The sequence below is a fragment of the Halichoerus grypus genome, chromosome 5, assembly GCF_964656455.1.
Source record: "Halichoerus grypus chromosome 5, mHalGry1.hap1.1, whole genome shotgun sequence".
In the NCBI taxonomy this organism is placed as follows: Eukaryota; Metazoa; Chordata; class Mammalia; order Carnivora; family Phocidae; genus Halichoerus; species Halichoerus grypus.
Genome location: NC_135716.1, coordinates 135,757,636 through 135,777,557, shown reverse-complemented (window position 1 = coordinate 135,777,557; position 19,922 = coordinate 135,757,636). Strand labels below are relative to the sequence as shown.

Below are 19,922 nucleotides of genomic sequence, written 5' to 3'. Positions count from 1 at the left end.
AGGCTAAGAGATGGAGAAATAGTAAAGGGCGTCAAAGGGTAGCATTCCTATGCAGCATATCTGTGTCTACCATGGGTCCCTGTCTTCAAAAAGAACTTAGGAAATAGGCAAGTAATTGCAAGAAAGGAAAAGGGAATTTACCTGTGTAGGTACCATATATTTGCTTTCATCATTTGAGTTGACCTATTATAGATGAGGATAGTAGCAGGGCTGAAACGTGACTCACACTCCTCCCATGCCGAGGTGCCACCTCTTTTATTGCGTGCCACCATGTGCCAGGCACATACTGGGCATTTGCGTGGTACTCATAGTACTATAAAAGAGGCATTCTCTTTTTCACTGTTGAAAATTCTTTGGGTTCAAAAACACTAAGACTCATTAGGCAACGGGCAAACTGAGTAGAAAGGGGCACAGGCAGGAAGAGGATCAAGGATGGAAGTCCCCAGTGTCTAGATTCCACACGAGAGCCCTTGTGTTCGGGTTCCATCTTTTAAATTCCATCCTGTAGAGTTTCTGCCTGGTTATGAGATCAGGAGAGCTGGCCAGACTGAGTCGTCTCTTCTACGGCATGTTCCAACAGCATAGACAACTTGAGGAAGGCCAGAGAGGTCGGTCAAAAAAGGTTGGCTTTTCCATTTGTTTGTTTTCATTTAGGTTTTGAGGTTTTGTCTTTTGCTTTTATACAAAAGAGCATGTATGCCCTTTAATTCATATTTTTAAGAAATGCTCACCGAATAGCCAACATGGGCATGATTCTCTTAAATGCTGTGGGAACAAGCTCAATACAACTGCTGATAAAAGTGAGGTCACTGTTTTGAAATTTGAGACCGGGAAGTGCAGTAATATTGCCAGATGAGAAAAAAGCTCAAGCTTAGATTTTTTTAAATTTCCTTTGCACAATCCCTTCAGCTACACTGCTCAATAATGGTAGCCGCTAGCCACGTGGCTGTCGAGCACCTGAAGTGTGGCTAGTCCAAGCTGAGATTTACTTTAAATGTAAAACACTTAATTTTTATGTAAAGTGATGTTTTTGATATATTGGATTTCATAAAATACACTAGGAAAATTAGTTTAACCTCTTTTTACTGAATGTGGCTCCTGGAAAATTTTATATTACACTTGAGGATTGCATCATATTCTAGATGGGCAGTACTGCCTCACAGAGATGCTCACAAAACGTAGAGTTTATCAACTCAAAGACTTGATGCAAGACTAATGGATGAATTCTAGATCACACAGACGGACCATAGGCCAGGGTTTGACTTTCACTGGGCATTCTTCCCACTGTACCACCCAACTTCACCTTGGCGGTAGAACCTCCTCAGGACAACGTGAAGGGGTCATCAAGGACAGTTTAGTTGGTAATGAAAATGAAGCAGGATACTCAAACTATAATGGAAAAGGAATGAAAAAGAAGGGAGACAATGGCAAAAAAAGTGGTTTCCGTCTAATTTCATCGATGATGGGGATTTTGAGGTAAGATGTTGAATCTATGTCAGAGCCCCATCAGGAGGGCTGAAGGAGGGACATTGTCTGTCTTGGTACACAAAGAGGAATTTTTGTAAGTGTACATCATCCAGTGCGGTTAAGTATACATGTATGTGTGTAGCTTTATGTGTCTACCTCCTAGACACAAAGCTTTGGGTCCTGTGTCTTGGTTTTTTTCTCTCCCTCAACCCAAGTCACTGCAGCAGCCTCTGCTCAAATGCCCAGTCTCTGTCACTACAAGAAAGGCCCACTCCCAAAGTGTCTCTCCCCTTAACCTCTGGCCCTACTCCTTTGTCCCTTAAGTATTATGGATTGCCTTTTGACATTTATTGTATTATTGTATCGTTCTTATTCTGTTGTTTTCCTCTTTTTAAAAATTTCTAGTCTCCAACTGGTTCCTAAGCTCTCTGAGAGGGACAATGCTCTCTCTCTCGTGCATCTGTGCCCAGAAGGCCCCATGAGCATATGCACATGAATCCATAGCACGCTGCTAGGCAACCGAACCTTTTTAAGCTTCTGGTTTTCTTCTCCTTGATAGGACTATAATACTAATCTCCCCGGCTGTCCCATGTGGTATCATGAGAATTAAATCAGACATAGCATCACTGGAAGCACTTTCTTCTGATAATGACAGACTACGTAATTCTGATCTATCCTACTGAGGACAATTAAAAATGGATGGAAACTTGAGAGTAAAAAAAAAAAACTTTCTGAAAAGTTTCGAAGAACTAACATGATAGCTAGGAACTAGACCAAAGTCTAGGAGAATATAAGAAACCAGAGAAGAAAGCCAATATTTAAAGCCACGTTTGCAATGCACCTATTTACCAATCCAGAAGAAACAACTGGGAAATTAAACTGTGCTTTAGGGAGTAGCTTCTTAGGGCTAGGGGGAGAGGCAGAAATCAAATCCAAGGCCCCCCAAATGTGGAGCCTAACACATGAAAACCCTCCCTCTCACCCACTACATATACATGTTTTAGCAGAGGTCCTAAAGAACTACATCTCCAGAGTGAGTATGAATTGAAACTGAAGAAGCCCTTGACTTGGGATTCCTGTCACCTGAGCGGTCTGAGGAACCTCACACAGTAGCTAGTCGTGGACTAGTTGAGTATGGAAGTCCCACAGTGCAGCACTTGGGCCAGTATCCCGTTGTTTTGTTGAGAGCCGTCTCCGCCTCACCACCCTGCCTCATCCTGGGGTCTGGTGCCTGCCGGAAGCAAATAACAGTCCTTTCTAGAGGAAGGACTTCCCCCCTCCTGTTAGGACTCGACTCATTCTACAAATTTGTTTTGAAGTACAGTGTCCTGCACAGTCAGAGATAGCCAGGCCACAAGGAAATAAGGCACTGTGAGTGAGAACTAACAAAAGGAATGAAAAATGACCGACAGATTTAAATGAGATGAGACACAGGACTGTGGACAGTGCTTTCTGAAAGTTTCTACAACTATAAAATTGAACAGTGGGAAATTTCACTGACAGAGATGTAGTATTTTTGTTTCATAATGTAATTCATTGTGAGGATTTCTGTCTTAAATAGAGAACTGGGTTTTCCTCTTAGGTAGGACCAGCAAAATTTTTGTTTATGCCAAGTTTGGCTATCCCTGTCTGTAAGAATAGTTTTGTTTTGTTTTTTTTTTTTTGCATTGACTCCACTATTCCATTTTTCCTTCTTTTGAAATATCAGTACCAATATGAATAATAGTAGTTAACACTCACAAGGCATTTGTCATGTGCCAACACCATCCTACATGCTTTACACTTATTGACTCATTTGCTTTGCATAAACCAACTAATGTACTTCTCACCATAACTATAAGTTTGATGCCATAATTTCCAACTCCACAGATGACAAAAACATCACATATATTACAACTTTAGCCAACATCACATGGCCAGGAAATGGTGGAGCCCAGATTCAACCCCGTCAGTGTGGCTCCATGTCCTATGCTGCCTCCTTAATCCTAAGAAGTGTAAGATGTCATCCGTAGATCTAAGATATTTTGAGCATTTGCCATTTTAGGCACTTGTATTTATTTGTACACGTGTCTCTTCTGGTTCACTCACAACTGCAAACTGCCTGAAGGGAGAGGATGAGGGCTGTTTCCTTCTTCGCTCCTTCTAGCGTTGAGTTCTTCGCTTTCCTCGCGGAAGACTTTAAGCCACCATGGCTAGCAGACTCGCAGAGCCTCCGTGATGCTTTTGTTTGGGCCTGACATGAAGTCTCAGCGTTCTCAGGCCTGCTTTGTTTGCTTGTCTTTCAGAAAGTCCAACTGTCATGCTGTCTGCTGGTAGCTTTTCCTCCCCCTACGAACACCTCAGCCAGCCAGAGACAAAGCGCATGGTGGAGCACTACACAGCCTACCTCAGTGACAACACCCGCCTCATTGCTAACCCGGGGCTCAAAGTGAGTGCTGGCCTGGGGCCCTGCTTCTGGGGTACAGGCCTGGGAGGGGGCCTGGCAGGCAACCTTCGAAGTAGGAAGCCCAGCTCTGGGTCTGTGCTGCTCAGCTGGAGAGCCAGAAAGGCCGTGTGTGGCCCCCAGGAGGCTGGTGGGCGATGACCCTTCTGGCGGATTAAGGAGCCCTTTGGGCCAGATGAAGAATCTCTGTCAGGCCTTAGATGCACTAGGGGTTTTCTAGGTAGGGGGGGTGTGATTCAGAGATCAGTGGAACTTTCCCAGCCCCGTTTTTCCCAGGGGAAAGAAGTAAAGTGCCCCTCTGGTCTTTTGAGATAAACATGATGATGAAGTTTAAGGAACAGAGATTTAGCTGGGGTGCGTGTGTGTGTGTGTGTGCGCGCGCGCGCGCACGTGTGTATATGTGTGTGTAATGCTTCACTATAGGATCTTTCCTCTTAAGTGCAGAAAGCCTCGCTAGGATGAACAATTGAGTAAATCACACATCCACTGACTATGTTTCAGTAAGCTTTTGTTTTCACCAAGTTTGGCTGTATCCATCTGCTGTGGAAAGATTTTTAAGAAGTAATTGGGCTTGGCTTCTCTGCAAGGGAGCTTTGGGAAGCCCTGCCAACGGCCCACTCTCTTTTCATGTGAGTCTTAAAGGATCCCTGCTATGTCTTCCTTTGTTTCCCAGTTCTCTGTCAGGAATGAAGTAATGGCCACCAGCCACGTCACAGATGAATGGATGACACAAATGGAAATGAGTAGCCTGAACACGTACATTGTCCGCCGTTACATAGCAACACCCAATGGCGTCCTTAGAATTTATCCTGGTTCCCTCATGGACAAAGCATTTGATCCCACGAGGAGACAATGGTGAGTTTTAGGGGCTTCCATTATCAAAGGTTCCCCCAAATCCTGGAGAGACATGATAAGTACATACAATAAAGCAACTTCAGGCAGTCACAGTAAAGAAGATACTTTCATGGCAGTGAAGACATATTTTTGAGTCTTTTTTTTAAATGCAGTATTAACAACAGCTTTGTGGGTTTCCTCTGTTGACAGTGTTTTTATCTCTTCATTGAAATTTTGAGACTGAAATGTTTTATACTTGGCCATTTCAATTCCTAGCATTTTTGCTTGAGTCCTGCCTTGCATGCAGTATGCCCATAGTGGGGATATTTAACATCCCTGCACATGATGATGGCATCAAATTACAGCCCATCTATGACCTATGAAAAATAAACAAATATAAATCCTTTTTTTTTTTTTCTTTTTACCTCTGGGCTTCATTTTTACTCAGGTTTTCAAAAACAAAAGCTAGTCAGGGTGTATCATGGGGGGAGGGGGCAACTTGGGCATAAAAACAGGATTTCTGGTCTTGTGCTGCTTAATAACTGAGTCCCACGTGAGTTGGCTGTCATTTGTACTGTTCGTACCAATCCAGGAGGCAGTTTCTTGGGCCAAATTGCATTTGTTTCTGCATTATTTACTGATTTCTTTTTATATTAGGTCTAAAACATCTATACCATAGATCTTATGAAAAGCTCAAATGTACACTGAGTTGAGTGTCTCTTACAGAAGAAGTTCAGATTTTCTTGACCTCTTGTGTTGCTACAATCAGAGATAAAAGATAGGAATCCTTTTGAACGCTAATGTAACATAGGCACAATTTATAATAAATACTTTGTAGAGTTACACGTTCACTTCTCTTTGACATTTACAGAGTAGTTTTTCATACCCTAAAATAATGCGACTTTCTCTTGTCTCCATTAGGTATCTCCATGCAGTAGCTAATCCAGGTTTGATTTCTTTGACTGGCCCTTACTTAGATGTTGGAGGAGCTGGCTATGTAGTAACCATCAGTCACACAATCCATTCATCCAGGTAATACTTTAATTTCTTAGTCCTTTTTAAAACACATCAAGAATATTTTGAAAATTTGGAAGTCCAGTAGACAACCAAGGATTAGTGGCAGAAGCGTGACCTTTGATGGGAGGCAACCTGGAGTCTGAATATCTTCTCTAGCTGTGTCGTTTTGGATTCCCTGAGCATCCTCCTGTTATCCATAAAATGGGGATAATACCTACCTCACAAGGCTATCATGCATTTGAGTCGATGAAAAGCTCTTAGCCCTCTTCTTATGAAGAAGAAAAAGATGTTAGATTCAGTAGGACAGTTTGTAGAAATACCACTCTTAACCAGTCGAAGAAATCCCACCAAGAGCCTGACAATTATTAACAAGAGAGCATTTTCCTAAGCAGAGGAGCATGTTTAATGAAGAAAAAAACAGTATTGAGGCCACAATGTTATTACTTCTTTTATTTCGGTCTAACTTTTTAGAATGATATTGGAGTTTGTGGTTATTGTCACTTTGTCCTTATATTGTCTCTTGAAAACTAAAAAGGCATTTTGCAAATTGATTTTCCAAGAATGCTATTAAATGTCAGGATCATTGTAAATATAATTTGGGTGCTTTGTATTTCAGGCCTTTGAGGTTTCAGTATTTAAGCTACAAATGGCAGTGAAGTGTTGGGTAGAAAGGCAAGTCACACGTGTTGTTTTAATCCCTTCATTATACAAATAGGTGTTTTTCCCTGGTAACCAAGAAAGCCCATATTTTGGCTGGGACCCATAATGATGCCTTAAAATTTACAGGAGACAGATTTTTTTCTTGCTTAACTTTATGCTTTTCACTGGTGCTCATTATATATCAAATGATTGACATTCAGGAGAATTCTTCTAATGCAAGTTCATTGGGAGCAAGAATTGGGAAGCAGTACTGTGTCGGAATTTCAATATCATGACCTGTGTCTCCATGGAAAGCAGGGGTCTGCCGCCAGCCAAATAGTGATTGCTTTGCAGGGCATGGTATCTGTGTGGCTCTGTCACATCTAAACAAGTAAATACTCATTTAGAACAGAACTTTTCGGTGTTCTCCTTAACAGACCATCTGTCAGGCATACACCTACTCTTGTCTGCATAGTGAGACTTGACATCTCTCCCATGTAGTCTCATCAGTTGGGAAAAAGTAAACAAAGGTGGTTTCTTTGAGGAGAGGGCAGTCACCTTGGTCTTTGATGACAATGACAATGGGCCAGCACTGGGCTTCAGATCTTGGGGGTGGGGGGTGGCAGGGAGAGAATGACTGCCTGTGTGGGTCTTACTTGGTATTTGTTCCATCAGCCTCTGACACCTGCCACTCGTTACCAAGTGCTATTATCTTTTCCTTCTATACAGTACACCTTGTGTGGGGGGCGGGGGGAAGACGTGGCCACAGGGAGGTGCAGATTTTAATGCTCTTTTACATTTGTGTACATGTTTTTGTTAAAATTTGGATGGGTGGGAGAAGCTTCACTTAGCTGATTTATAAATATTTATGGTGTCAGCCCAAATGAAGCACGATGCAAATATGGGATTTCAAGTTAGAGAAACCTTCAGTTCACTTCCCTTATTTGGCTACTTTTTATAGTGTGCTTAACCTATACAGGTTTAGCTGTTTGACTTTAACAAGAGTGAAAAATGGCCATTTCAATCCTGGATTCTGTCCACCAGTCACTCAGTGAGAGTGTATTCCAAGAATAGGTATCTGCTCTTGCCTTGATCAATATGTAGTCCCATGGACTCGATCATTTGAACATCTGCCTTATCACTGAGCATGCTTTTATTATTTAGGGCTGTGTATTTTTCACTCAGCATAGTTTAGAATACAAGTCAACTGCACTTCTGGTTGTCAACCAAAGCAACTGTAGCTTTAATGGATGTATTGATAGATGGGCTGTGCAAAAGGTACTTTTTTCAAGCGATCACCAGTGATTTTGGTCTCATGCACCAACCTGAGAACATAACCTCCTCCTGAGATGTGATCCTACTCTGAAAAAGTATATTTGCCATTTACTGCTTCTATGACTGTAAACAAGCTCCTTTTTGCCTTAGTTCCCTTACCTATGAAGGAGGGATATTAAGGCCTATCTCAAATGATTAGGGATTACGTTAAATAATATACATGAAGCTCTTAGAATGGTGCCTGGCACATGGTAAGTGCTTGATAAATGTGCAATACCTGTATTATGACTATGTTCCATGCGTTCTCGGAGCCTCATTTATGTAACAGGTGACCATGCCTGTGTTGAACTGATATAATGAGAATTACAGATGATGCATGTGGAGTGTTTAGCACTGGACTTGACAATGTCCAGTCCCAAATAAGTGACAATTACTTCTAATATCATGCTATTTCTGCCTTAAACCTCTGGCATTTTAATAGGTCAGAAAAGAGAACTTAAGCTAGTGTTCAGCTAGTCACGAAGCACTGTCATTCAGCCTTGGTTTCCAGAAGTGATAGCTGATAGCTTGGGGAGGGGCTTTTCTAACTCAGCATTCACTTATCCTAGTAACTGCCCTGGGATTCTTCCATGAGCATTATTAATAGCCTGAGAGTCTAAGTGTGCATTGTTTGGAGAATGTTAATGCTAGCAGAGACGATGAAGTACAATCAGCGATTAAGGGACTGGTCAGATGAGTCTTTGGCAGTGAAAATCTCACAGAAGTGCTGCAAACAGCATGGTCCTTTGTACCCTGAAATGTAGGCATGGTTTGATTCTTCTATGGTATTCTTTATGAGTTGCTATGGTAACTGTACATTTTCGAAATGCAGGTAAAAGTATGAATGCTAGGCTTACATGGGCAATGTGCATGCTTTTCCTTCAGCATGTTGATCACATTGGAGCAGATAGCAGTTACACAGGGGAAGTTTAGAAACAAAATTAACTTGTCCCAGAAAAACCCGAGTTGCATTTTTCACCGAGTCCACTCTCGTATTGTAGGAAGAGCCAGAACTGGTCTATCATAAGTAAAAGGTGGTCAGTCTTGTTTAAGTCTTTTAGCCATTCTAAGCCTGATTTTCCATTTATAAAATGGGAACTCTAATTCCTTCCTGACGTGGTCACGGGAAATTGAATAGGTCATGTAAAATGGCTTGGACACTCTTGAATGTCCTGCATCTCTAAGGAGGCGCAGTATAACATACTGGTTAGGGATATGTTCTGAAGTTGAAGACCCGGAGCTTACATTCTTGCTTCCACTTCCAAATTCTTAATGTTTCCAAGCTTCAGTTTTCTGGAAATGATAATGCCTCATAAAGTCTTTGTGAGAAATAATTGAAATGGGATGTATTCAAATGCCCACCAGAGCACCTGTAAATCGTGGACACTCAGTAAATATTATCATAATGGCGCCTGCTGTTTAGATGCCTCACTCTTTCCTGGACAAGTAAGAGAGGTTTAGACTTCTTTGGACTGATACTTCAGGAAAACATTATTTGCTGCAAAAAACAAATGCCATGTAAGGTAACCGAGTCTTGGATTTCTTCCATGGTAGAATTTAAGTGGCTTCAGTAACAATAGAAAGCTTTTTTTTTTTTAATGTTCAGTGAGCCAGCATAGAGTACATCATTAGTCTTTGATGTAGTGTTCAACGATTCAGTAGTTGCGTATAACACCCAGTGCTCATCACAACCCGATTACCCCACCCCCCTCCTTTCTGCAACCCTCAGTTTATTTCCTGGAGTTCAGAGTCTCATGGTTTTTCTCCCTCTCTGATTTCTTCCCATTCAGTTTTCCCTCCCTTCCTCTGTGGTCCTCCACGCTATTCCTTATGTTCCACATATGAGTGAAACCATATGATAATTGTCTTTCTCTGCTTGGAATATTACTCAGCCATCAGAAAGGATGAGTACGTACCATTTGCATCGACATGAAAGGAACTGGAGGGGATTATGCTAAGTGAAAGAAATCAAGTGAAAGAATAGAAAGATCTTATTTGAGGCAATAGCCTCTCAGAGATAACCCCACAACATGGTCCTCCTTCATCTCATGCCAAACACAGTTTTGATAGCAAAGCTTTGACAGAAATTTCATTGTGGGTCAGGGTCCTTTCTGATGGTTTTCAAGGGTTTTTTTTTTTTTGGCGGGGGGGTGGGGGGCGCGGGTAGAGGGTTGGGAATGATATGTTAGTATTGATGTTGACAGTAACCAGAAGGGGACAGTTGTCTACATAACAATGCTAATTTCACTCCCAAGTTTTGATTTTCCAAAAGATGATTTTACTTTGGGAAGTTTCTTCTGAGCTTTCCAGTTACTATTTTTAAGATTTTTGTCTATAACAGCCCCATTTTTCTGTTGGTACTTTATAAGAAATCAGGCAGGTGGGTGGTAGTAATGATGGGCCCCTGTAATGTCTCACGTTGGGTAAACCCTGCAAATTCCCAGCCACAAAGGTACAGGAGCTCATTGGCCAAATAACCCAAACCGCTCCAAATGCCCGTGATCATAGATTAGAAAGAACCAAGGTTCCACGTGAGATGTCCATGCTGCTTATATATCGAGCATTTCTCTAGAAGAACAATAAGTTGACTCTCTGTCCAGGTCTGAGCTTTAAGCCCTGGTTGGTTTTCTTCAGAGTAACTTCTTTTTGTTGGGTATTTTGGATAGGTTAGGCAGCTATAAACACACTGGTTCATTTAAGTCCAATGACAGCCTTGTGAGGTAGATACTACTCTCCCCATTTTCACATAAGAAAACTGGGTCTTGGAAAGGTTAAGTAGCCTCCCAGGAGCCACACCAGTGGAAACCTAGAGGGGCCAGGATTTGACCCCAGATCTGCTTGATTCCAGAGCTAAAGGCTTAGCAAGCACCATGTGGTACTACCCAACTTTATCCTCTTTGGTGCTCGACTTTCTGAGGGTAGAATTTTAGATTGGAGAAGGAACTAGCCTGTGAACTGGGTGAGCTTCTTTCTAGAATCTGAGCTGTGTTTTGAGTAGAGCCAACCTTAATGTCATAGAAAGAAAATGAGACCTAGTTCTTTACTGAGTTTTGTATGATGTTACACTAGTCGGTTAACCTTTATGAGATCCCAGTTTCCTTATTGAATAAAATGAGGGAAATAATTAAAGGGATCACTCAGGTTCCTTGTCTAGAGGTTCCTTGTTGGGAGGAACCATAGTAGTCATGCATCCAATCTCCCACTGATGCCTCTTCCTGCCACTCCCATATTGTTGCCAAAGAGTAGTCCAGCCACTGAACATGTAAAGTCAGGGCTAGCCACATTCCATAGCTGCCCGTGTTTTGGACTGGTCTTACCAGAAAATTCTACCTTTAGCCTTAAGTTTTCCTCTCAGCAAATCTCCGTATTATGCTAAATCAGTCATTTAGTTGATCATTTTTATAGGGGTGAAAAATGTGGAGAAACAGTAGGCATATATTTCTAATACCATACAATGTCCTTATGATTGAATGTAACTTTTACCTTTAAATAAGACGTGCCTCTTGTTCTCACTGATCTTTTTCACATGAAGTACCCAGCTATCTTCCGGGCATACTGTGGCTGTGATGGGCATCGACTTCACACTTAGATACTTCTACAAGGTTCTGATGGACTTATTACCAGTTTGCAACCAAGATGGTGGCAACAAAATCAGGTAAGCCCTTCAGGGACACCATTTCCTATCTAGCTGCAAAATACAAAGAAAATGATGTCCGATATCTCTGGTTAAATGGCAACCATGTTGTCAGAGTCAAGACCAGAGATTCAGTCCATGGCCTGGGTGTTCAATTACAAAGGTTTTTGTTCTTTCATTTTTCTAAGCTGCATGCCATTTATGATTGAGACAAACAGTCTTGTCTCATAACAAGGAGAATAACTGTGGCATAGAATTCTCTGAAAGTGCTTATTTCTCTCTGAGTCAATAATTAAAGGTTTCCCAGATCTTGGGTGCTAGAAAGCCCAGCTAAGATGTTAACTTAGTTATTAAGCCGAAGTCTTTGTGGGAATTTCAAGCACTTGGACTGTTCCCTTTTACATTTCCCCAGAAAGAGGTTCATATAACTAAAAGAGTCTTCACTTCCTAATTTCAAAAGAACGTGTCTGATCAAAGCCAGGTTATTCCCTTGATTTAATGCAGGCCACTTTTTAAAATAGCTTTCTTATTTCGCTCTCATGGCCCCTGCTTCCTATCACTGCTAAATTTCATTGGCCCTTAATAGGGAAATGCAGGATTCATAGCAAAGTGTTACAACACATGCAGAATAAAATAGAGCAGTGCGTAGTCTTGGTTAGAGCAGTTCTAGCTTTGCTTATTTAGTGTTTCCATCAAATATATTTTTGCATGTCCCGGAAGTTTGTATTTCATATATATTTATCATTAAAAGAAGAAATTGTATAGCTTAAAGTTTGCGCCTATAAATACCCAAGGCCACTTCCTTCAGAGTCTCCCTCCTCTGAAAGAAAGAATAAACTTGCCACTTATATATCCTTGCAAAAGATTTTTGAGTCCATCTTCCTCCAACTAAGTGGACACATTCTGTAGGAACTAGGTAGGTAGCCTCAGAGTCAGGCGTAACTTTGTTACCGTAAATTGTATACTGGGTAATCTATCAGCTCAAGAATAATGTATCTGTTGTGGCACCTAGGTGGCTCAGTTGATGATGTGTCTGACTCTTGATCTCAGCTCAGGTCTTGATCTCAGGGTTGTGAGTTCAAGCCCCGCCCTCATTAAAAAAAAAAAAAAAAAAGAATAACATATCTGTCTGCCTGCCTGCCAGCCGACCTTCAGTGAATTTGTTTCAGTGAGGTTTTACCGAGATAAATGCAATTTGTTTGGGGGATAAAAAGATAAATGCTCTCTGAAAGTGTAGAGAGTTTAGATTACTGAGGGATGTCCCTTGTTTTGGCACAGGTGCTTCATAATGGAGGACAGGGGTTATCTGGTGGCACATCCAACCCTCATTGACCCCAAAGGACACGCACCTGTGGAACAACAACATATTACCCACAAGGTACTTGTTGCGAAGCCGCTAGCTCAGTGCTCCCACAGCCTGTGGCTCATTAATTACATGGCTTGTGTCTTCTGTCTGCTTGACCTTGCTAGGAGCCCTTGGTAGCAAACGATATCCTGAACCACCCAAACTTTGTAAAGAAAAACCTGTGCAACAGCTTCAGTGACAGAACAGTCCAGAGGTTTTATAAATTCAACACCAGCCTTGTGGTAAGTTGGTCCCTTGCATTCTCACATCCCATCCCGCCGTGGAATAGGAAATGGAATCATAGTTAATATCTGAGTATGACTCTTGGCTGTTTCATTGCCTGAGAATTACGGAATGATAGAACAGGACCTCAGTCCAGCTCCCCAGCTTGACCAGTATGGGGTATAAAGCCCAGAGTGGAGAAGTGAATGTTTTAAGGTCTCACACTTGGTGTTTTGTTTTGGTTCTGTTTGTTTAAAGACTCACCCAGCCAAAACCCTTTGAAATGTCTGCTGCAGTCTGTTCCCACACTCTTATGTAAATATGTGTGGCCCCATGTGTTCCCCTCTTCCTGTCTTCTCGAGATCCTGCAGCCTCCTTAAATTCCTAAGGCCAAATTAGGTCATTTCTTGGTCATCCACCCAGTTAGATGGGAACTCTCATGTAGATCATCTAAAAATAACTTCTTTTTTTGTAGCTTAGAGTACTCTAAGTATTTGATTTGAGATAACTGCAAACTTACCTAGATATGGTTTAAGATCCTTAAGAATATTCTTATTAATTTGCAAATAATCTTAGCCGGGAAAGAACTAAAATGGGTAATGGCAGAACCAACATTCAAAAAGTTATTCACAAGGAAGCTCTTTATTTAGAAAAGGTATTTATATCATTAAATGTGTAATTAAAAATTTTAAAGATGCATTGGGTTGATTGAAAATCCTACTCTCAGAAAAGCAGTTGCAAAAACAATTGGGGAACAGAAGAGTTTAAAAAATGAATAGATGAATAGGTTAGTGCTTTCAGAGCAAAGGGACTCGTCAGGACTCTGTTTGGACTTTGCCCCATTCTAAGGAACACTCTCCTTAAAGGAGACATTGACACACTTGAGTGTGATCTGAAGGAAGCTGCCAGGTACGGTTGTTCTAGGAAAGTCTGATTTCCTCTGTGTATCTTCTACCATTTGTACACTGACTTCCTGAGCCTTCAGCAGACAAAGCCAGACTACTCCGGGAGAATTGTTCAGAAACACAAAATTTTAGTGGAAGATGAATTAGAATAATTTCTTAACAGCTCAAATTATTCCAAAATGGAACTGGAGCATTTCTGGCTAGTGGAGCCAACAGGATGATAGGCCTATATGACTGCTGATATAGTAGAGGGGGGCATCTTCCAGGCAGTGGAAAATTCATCTAGACCTCTAAGAATCCATTCAATGCCACGATTCTCAGAGTTCGGCTTATCCTCACCACACACATATAAGGGATGACTAGCATGGAAATGAGCATGGGATTACATAGTTGGCCTACTGCATTGGACACACGTGCAGAAAAGAAGGACCATACTCAACTTCACAATGCTGCTTTTGAATCTTTGGTTTTCTGTATGGTAGACCAATCTGGCATTTCAAGACTGGCTATCACATTTTCTTGTCATAGAATGAAGAAATGGATGCTTGCTTTAGTTATTTAAATATTCTGTTCTATTAAATATTATTTAATATTTAAATATTCTGGAAGCAGGAAACTGGACTCCTAACGAGTTTTTAAATTTTTTTAAATTTTATTCTAGAAGAACAGAGGTTTGTTATCGAAGGTGGGGCAAGGAATGCACATTTTCTGGTGGATTAGGTTTGCCTTTGAATGCATTTTAAACTATTCCTTACCCAAAAGTTGTCTTTCATTGTTTCTTGCACTTATTCTCATGTTATGATATATTGTAATGTGTTTAAAAAGATTACAAGAACAGCTATAAAAATTGTATCTCTTTAAGCATAGATAAAAGGATAAATAATATATACACAACTGTTAAGTGGGAATTGGGAATGATCTCCGATTGTATTAAGAAAAAATTCTCTTTTTCCAACTTTCAACAGTGACTCTGTATTACTAGTCAGAAATAAAGTTTTATTGTAAGCTATTTTCAGCAGGTGGTTGAAGGGTTGTTTTCACCATGGCAGGGCTGAATCTTTGCATTGTTGTCTGTCACTTCTGACACCTCCGTTGTCTGCAGGGAGATCTGACGAACCTCGTGCATGGCAGCCACTGTTCTAAGTACAGACTGGCGAGGATCCCAGGAACCAACGCGTTCGTTGGCATCGTCAATGAAACGTGCGACTCTCTCGCCTTCTGTGCTTGTAGCATGGTGGATCGGCTCTGTCTCAACTGTCACCGGTAAAAATGCAGTGGGGCTCTCTTTACTCCACTGTTGACTATCTGAACCAATGCCAGGCATTTTATAGCGGCATCTGCAAAATAAACAGAAAGCACAGGGGTGTGTCCCGGAGAAGAAGGTCCTGGTTAGAGAGGTATTTCCAGCTGTTCAGTTTGCTGAAGAGTCACGGATTGAAGCCAATTATATATTTAAACCTTTAGTGCAACTTTCCTTTGACTGTCCCTTTTAACTAGCTCACAGTGTCTTCTGTTTTCCTTCTTCTGGTACATGTACAGTATAAAGTTTGTCATTGACCCTCTGCATAGTGATTTTCCTTTTGCCTTTCAGAATGGAACAAAATGAATGCGAATGTCCCTGTGAGTGCCCTCTAGAGGTCAATGAGTGCACCGGCAACCTCACCAATGCAGAGAACCGGTAAAATATACATATTACATAAATATGTGTAATATATATGTTGTACACACTGGGAGCCTCCTTTATAGATTTGTTTTGGGTTGTGGTATAAGAAGATGATTCATTCTAATAACTGTTCACTGAGTCAGATTTCAAGCCTTAAAATGAAGTCCTCTTTCAGGTTTACATTCAAATGCTGTGAAAATGTTTAAAATTATATGTGGTCCACACAAAAACGATGAGACTATTACAAGCATTTCACTAAGTGTCTGCCATGCATCAGATACTTTATGCACATTGTGTCACTTCGTTTCCAGATCAACCCTGTGATAAATCTGTAGGCACCTTTCATGCACACATGCCTACGCCTAACCTAGTGTTCTTTATATTATCAGTGACAAATCTTAAGACCATAGTTAAATAAGTTGGGGTAAATCCCTTCTCTAGAACTTAAATGAAGGAATCCTGTGTGTGCTGATATACAGGTGTATGTTTAAGCATAGAAAAAATGTCTAAAGGGACCCTCATTAAACTGTTAATAGTGATTACCTTGGAAAAGAATGAATTTAGAGTGGTAAGTCAGGGAGATAACTTTCACTTCTGATTATATACATTCCTGTTTTGTGGGATATTTATGACTTCCTTTTTATATATGTATATAAATTATTGTATGTAAAGATGAACAAATTGAAGCCCAGAGTGGTTAAATGATTGGCCCAAGGTTACATCTAGTTAAGTGGCCAGGATTCAAACCCAGATCTGTGTGACGCTATCAAGGGCCAGAGGCATGATGAGTTTGGAATGTGAGTGGTGTTGGTGCTAACCTCCAGACTTGCTCCTGCCTAGAAACCCAAGCTGCGAGGTCCACCAGGAGCCAGTGACGTACACAGCTATTGACCCTGGCCTGCAAGATGCCCTTCACCAGTGTGTCAACAGTCGATGCAGCCAGAGGATGGAAAGTGGGTAAGCCTGGCCCAGTGCTTGCGTTTACATCGACGCAATCACTGCAGGAGTAGAACCGAGTAAAGAATGGTGACTAGCGGCCTCATTGAGCTTTTCCAGCTGGTATTTAGAATTCTCTTTCTTGATATTTTTTAAAGTCGTACCAGTTTTTCAGACCCAAAAGTGATTCCTATGAGCCTTTTATCCAGCAGACTTACTGTTGTCCAGTTTCCAAGTAGTTGTAGCTACTTGGCATTTGTACTGCACGTTAGTCACCCCATCTGTGGATGGGAAAGTTACTCTTGGAATAAAAGGAATGAGAGGGGGACCTGGCCCGAAGAAGCAAGGACGAAGGGGCAGGAACTCTTGGGTTCCTGGAGCAGAACCCAGCTCTATGTGTGACACACCATAGCTCATCGATTCTGCTTTCTTTAGAAAGCAGATAGGCTTCATGGTAGCTTTGAGAACCAAAAACTACATGTCCCCTACTCCCTGTGCCTCCTCTCTAGGATGTTTGGGACTAGCCATCATGGGGATAGTGGCTGTGGACTACAGGGGTGGGAGTGGGGTGATTTGTTTCTTGCGATCGCAGGTAGCCATTTGATTAAACAGTCAGTGGGTGGAAGGGGCAGCCAGTTCTACTTTTAGTGCATGTTTTAGCAAAGGAATGGTCAGGCATCAGATGAATTTGGGATGTTAGGCAGTAACTCAAAATTAGTTAAATTTGAGAAACACCACACACATCCTCTTAGAAAGTCATAATACACTTAACATATTAAAAGTTCTAAGAAATTGGCAGTAAGGAAACCTGTTTAATTGATCTAGTATTTCCCCAATTTATTTGACCATTTTTTCCTTCCTTTTTTTTTTTCTTTTAAATGACCCTACACTTGGGGTCAGGCCAAAGTCTAACAAACTTTGGGACCATTTGGTCTTGTAAGATGATTTGGGATAATCCTGCACTGATCTGTGATGTGTGGATTTTGTGGTATGATCCGCAGAGAGAACGGGTTTATTTCTCTCATTTCCAAGCTGTTGAGAGACATAAAACAGCTATTCCCTGGCAGACTGTTGCTAGTCTTCTTTTATAAGGAAAGGAAACTAGAGCTCAAGGACTTACAGCACTAGTAAGTAATGGAGCTCTTGAGAGCTGTCTGATGCCCAAGTCCATATGCTGTCCCCTGCCCAGCCCTGCTTCCTGGAACACTCAGCATCGTCTTTCTGGCAGGGACTGCTTTGGTGTGCTGGATTGTGAATGGTGCATGGTGGACAGTGATGGAAAGACGCACCTGGACAAATCCTACTGTGCACCCCAGAAAGAATGCTTCGGGGGGATCGTGGGAGCCAAAAGTCCTTACGTGGATGACATGGGAGCGATAGGTATGTTTGTTGGGAACCCGGAATGTTTTGATTCTTGAATACGTTTTGGTTTTTTTTTTTTTTTTTTTTTTTTTGGCCTCTACACTAGGACAAAACTCTTAAAAATGATCCTCTACCCTATTTTCGTGTTTCCTTTGCCAGTAGTTTTTAGTTACAAAACCAAGGCAGATCATTACCTCCAAAGCTGGCTAGATATTCTGTGCAGAGTAAGCAGCCATGGTTCCTGCCAAATTTTACAAGCCTGGAATTCGTTCCCATAAAGCTTGTTCTGAGAAACATCAGGCCTGGTTTCCGCGTGGCTGAACTGTGGCATTTGTTTGAATGTGAGTCCCAGCTGTCAGAAGAACAGAGCCAGCGATGGGTGGAGTGACCAGTGCGTGGCGGTCTCCTGCTGAGGCCCTCCCTCCCTTACGATGTTTGCAAAGCAGGAGTCTTGTGGCTCTAAATCCGTACTTAAGGTGTTGGGGTCAACAGAAGCCAGAGCTACCTAATGTGGTCTGAGTAGCTTAGGGTGAGGGACAGGGACCCTGTAGGGAGGAATATGTCTGGGATCAGGCCGCAAGACCTCAAAAATTCCACCTGCCTACCTCCACTAAGATTTTCTCCGTGTCTTTCTGGAGCTAGCTCAGGGTCCTAAAGCTTACCCGGCAGGTGAGCTACTAAACCTTTATTTTTTTTTTTTTAACATCTCCCCACATTAACCTGTCTGTAAAAGAAAAGCTCCTCCTAGGTGAGGAAGGGTCCTGAGCTCACATATTACCCCTGAACCAGGTGAGGACACAGTCGAAGTGACCTTGTTCTAAGACATCCCTTTATATGTCCACCTGCAGTCTCTTGCGTGGGGGTACAAATAGTGTTTTAAAGGGAATCCATAAGCTTTGAAATGTGATCTTTTTTAGGGGTCGTGTGACAGATCCATTGGCATAAAGGACACCATATACAATAAATCTGTGCTAAGAGGCTCGCGTTGCCCTCACCTCTGTACTACATGACTTCTCTTCCAAGAGGAGCCCACACCCTGGGGAGCAAGGCTCTTGGCCCTGGGCAGCCCATATTTAAGTGCTTCTCGTCTCCTCACTGGTTTTTTAGTAGTCCTTGCTGGGGGTGCTCTTGCTGGGCCGAGCAACCAACATGTCAGTTGAGAACCAGGGATTAAAGGAAGCCCCTACTCCCATGTTCTGGTGGGTTCTCTTTGACGCATTCAAGACTTAGAGTAGCTGCCCTTGTCTCCACCAAACCCTACCCTGGTCCTCACTTCCTGCCACACTTGGGAAATCGTTACGAGGGACATCTGTTTGTTTATTTGAACAAAGGTGATGAGGTGGTCACGTTGAACATGATTAAAAGTGCCCCCGTGGGTCCCGTGGCTGGAGGCATCATGGGCTGCATCATGGTCCTGGTCCTTGCTGTGTATGCCTACCGCCATCAGATTCATCGCCGGAGTCATCAGCACATGTCTCCTCTGGCTGCCCAAGGTGAGCTCCAAATGAATCCAAAGCTCCCCCAGGAGGCTGCAGCCTCCCTCGTGTCCTTCCAAAGCTGGAAGGACAGCAACCGATCACGCAAGCCGCTAAGCACTTAGAAGAACAGCACTGCAATTTCCGCTTCCGTGGAGTAGGATTCCCAAGTCCCCAAAGCCTCCTTTCCTCGTTTAGCCCATGGCTCATTCTTCAGTGTCTAAACCCTGCGAGTTTCATTTTGATTCCCCAGAAAAGCCCTAGATGCTCTCTCCTCTTCTGCAGCATTAGCCTACCACAGTCTGCCTCTGGAATAAGCCAGTCAGGGGAGCTGGGATGCTGAGTGAGAAGTTTGGTTCTTCCCTCAGCTCCGAAGTGCTGTCTCTGCTGTTCCAGACAGGTAGAGCAAAGATACCCCAGGCCACAATTGGCAAGACTGTGAATCCGTTCTATTGCTGCTGTTATTACGTACTGTGAGTGAACACGTTCAAAGCAATAATCACATCTCTTAAATGAGAGAAGTAATTGAAGTCAGATACAAAATGAATAACCTGCAGTCATGATTTCCATACCAACAGTTAAATGTGGTATCTGTGCTGGTTTGCGAGGACAAAACGAACAGCCATCCCCAGCCTCCCTAAAAGCTGCCAGGGATATGTTAACCTG

At 42.2% G+C, this 19,922-nt stretch overlaps 1 protein-coding gene across 1 annotated transcript in view; it reads left to right on the top strand.

Moving 5' to 3' along the window:
- Positions 1-19,922, top strand: part of CACHD1 (cache domain containing 1) — a 201,644-nt gene that overhangs the window by 170,375 nt on the left and 11,347 nt on the right. The window contains exons 14-24 of the mRNA XM_036110148.2: positions 3,753-3,895; positions 4,584-4,765; positions 5,666-5,776; positions 11,247-11,369; positions 12,627-12,726; positions 12,819-12,935; positions 14,923-15,083; positions 15,412-15,498; positions 16,324-16,440; positions 17,648-17,799; positions 19,113-19,274. Coding sequence (XP_035966041.1) covers positions 3,753-3,895; positions 4,584-4,765; positions 5,666-5,776; positions 11,247-11,369; positions 12,627-12,726; positions 12,819-12,935; positions 14,923-15,083; positions 15,412-15,498; positions 16,324-16,440; positions 17,648-17,799; positions 19,113-19,274 — 1,455 coding nt within the window. The remainder of the gene's footprint in view (positions 1-3,752; positions 3,896-4,583; positions 4,766-5,665; positions 5,777-11,246; positions 11,370-12,626; positions 12,727-12,818; positions 12,936-14,922; positions 15,084-15,411; positions 15,499-16,323; positions 16,441-17,647; positions 17,800-19,112; positions 19,275-19,922) is intronic.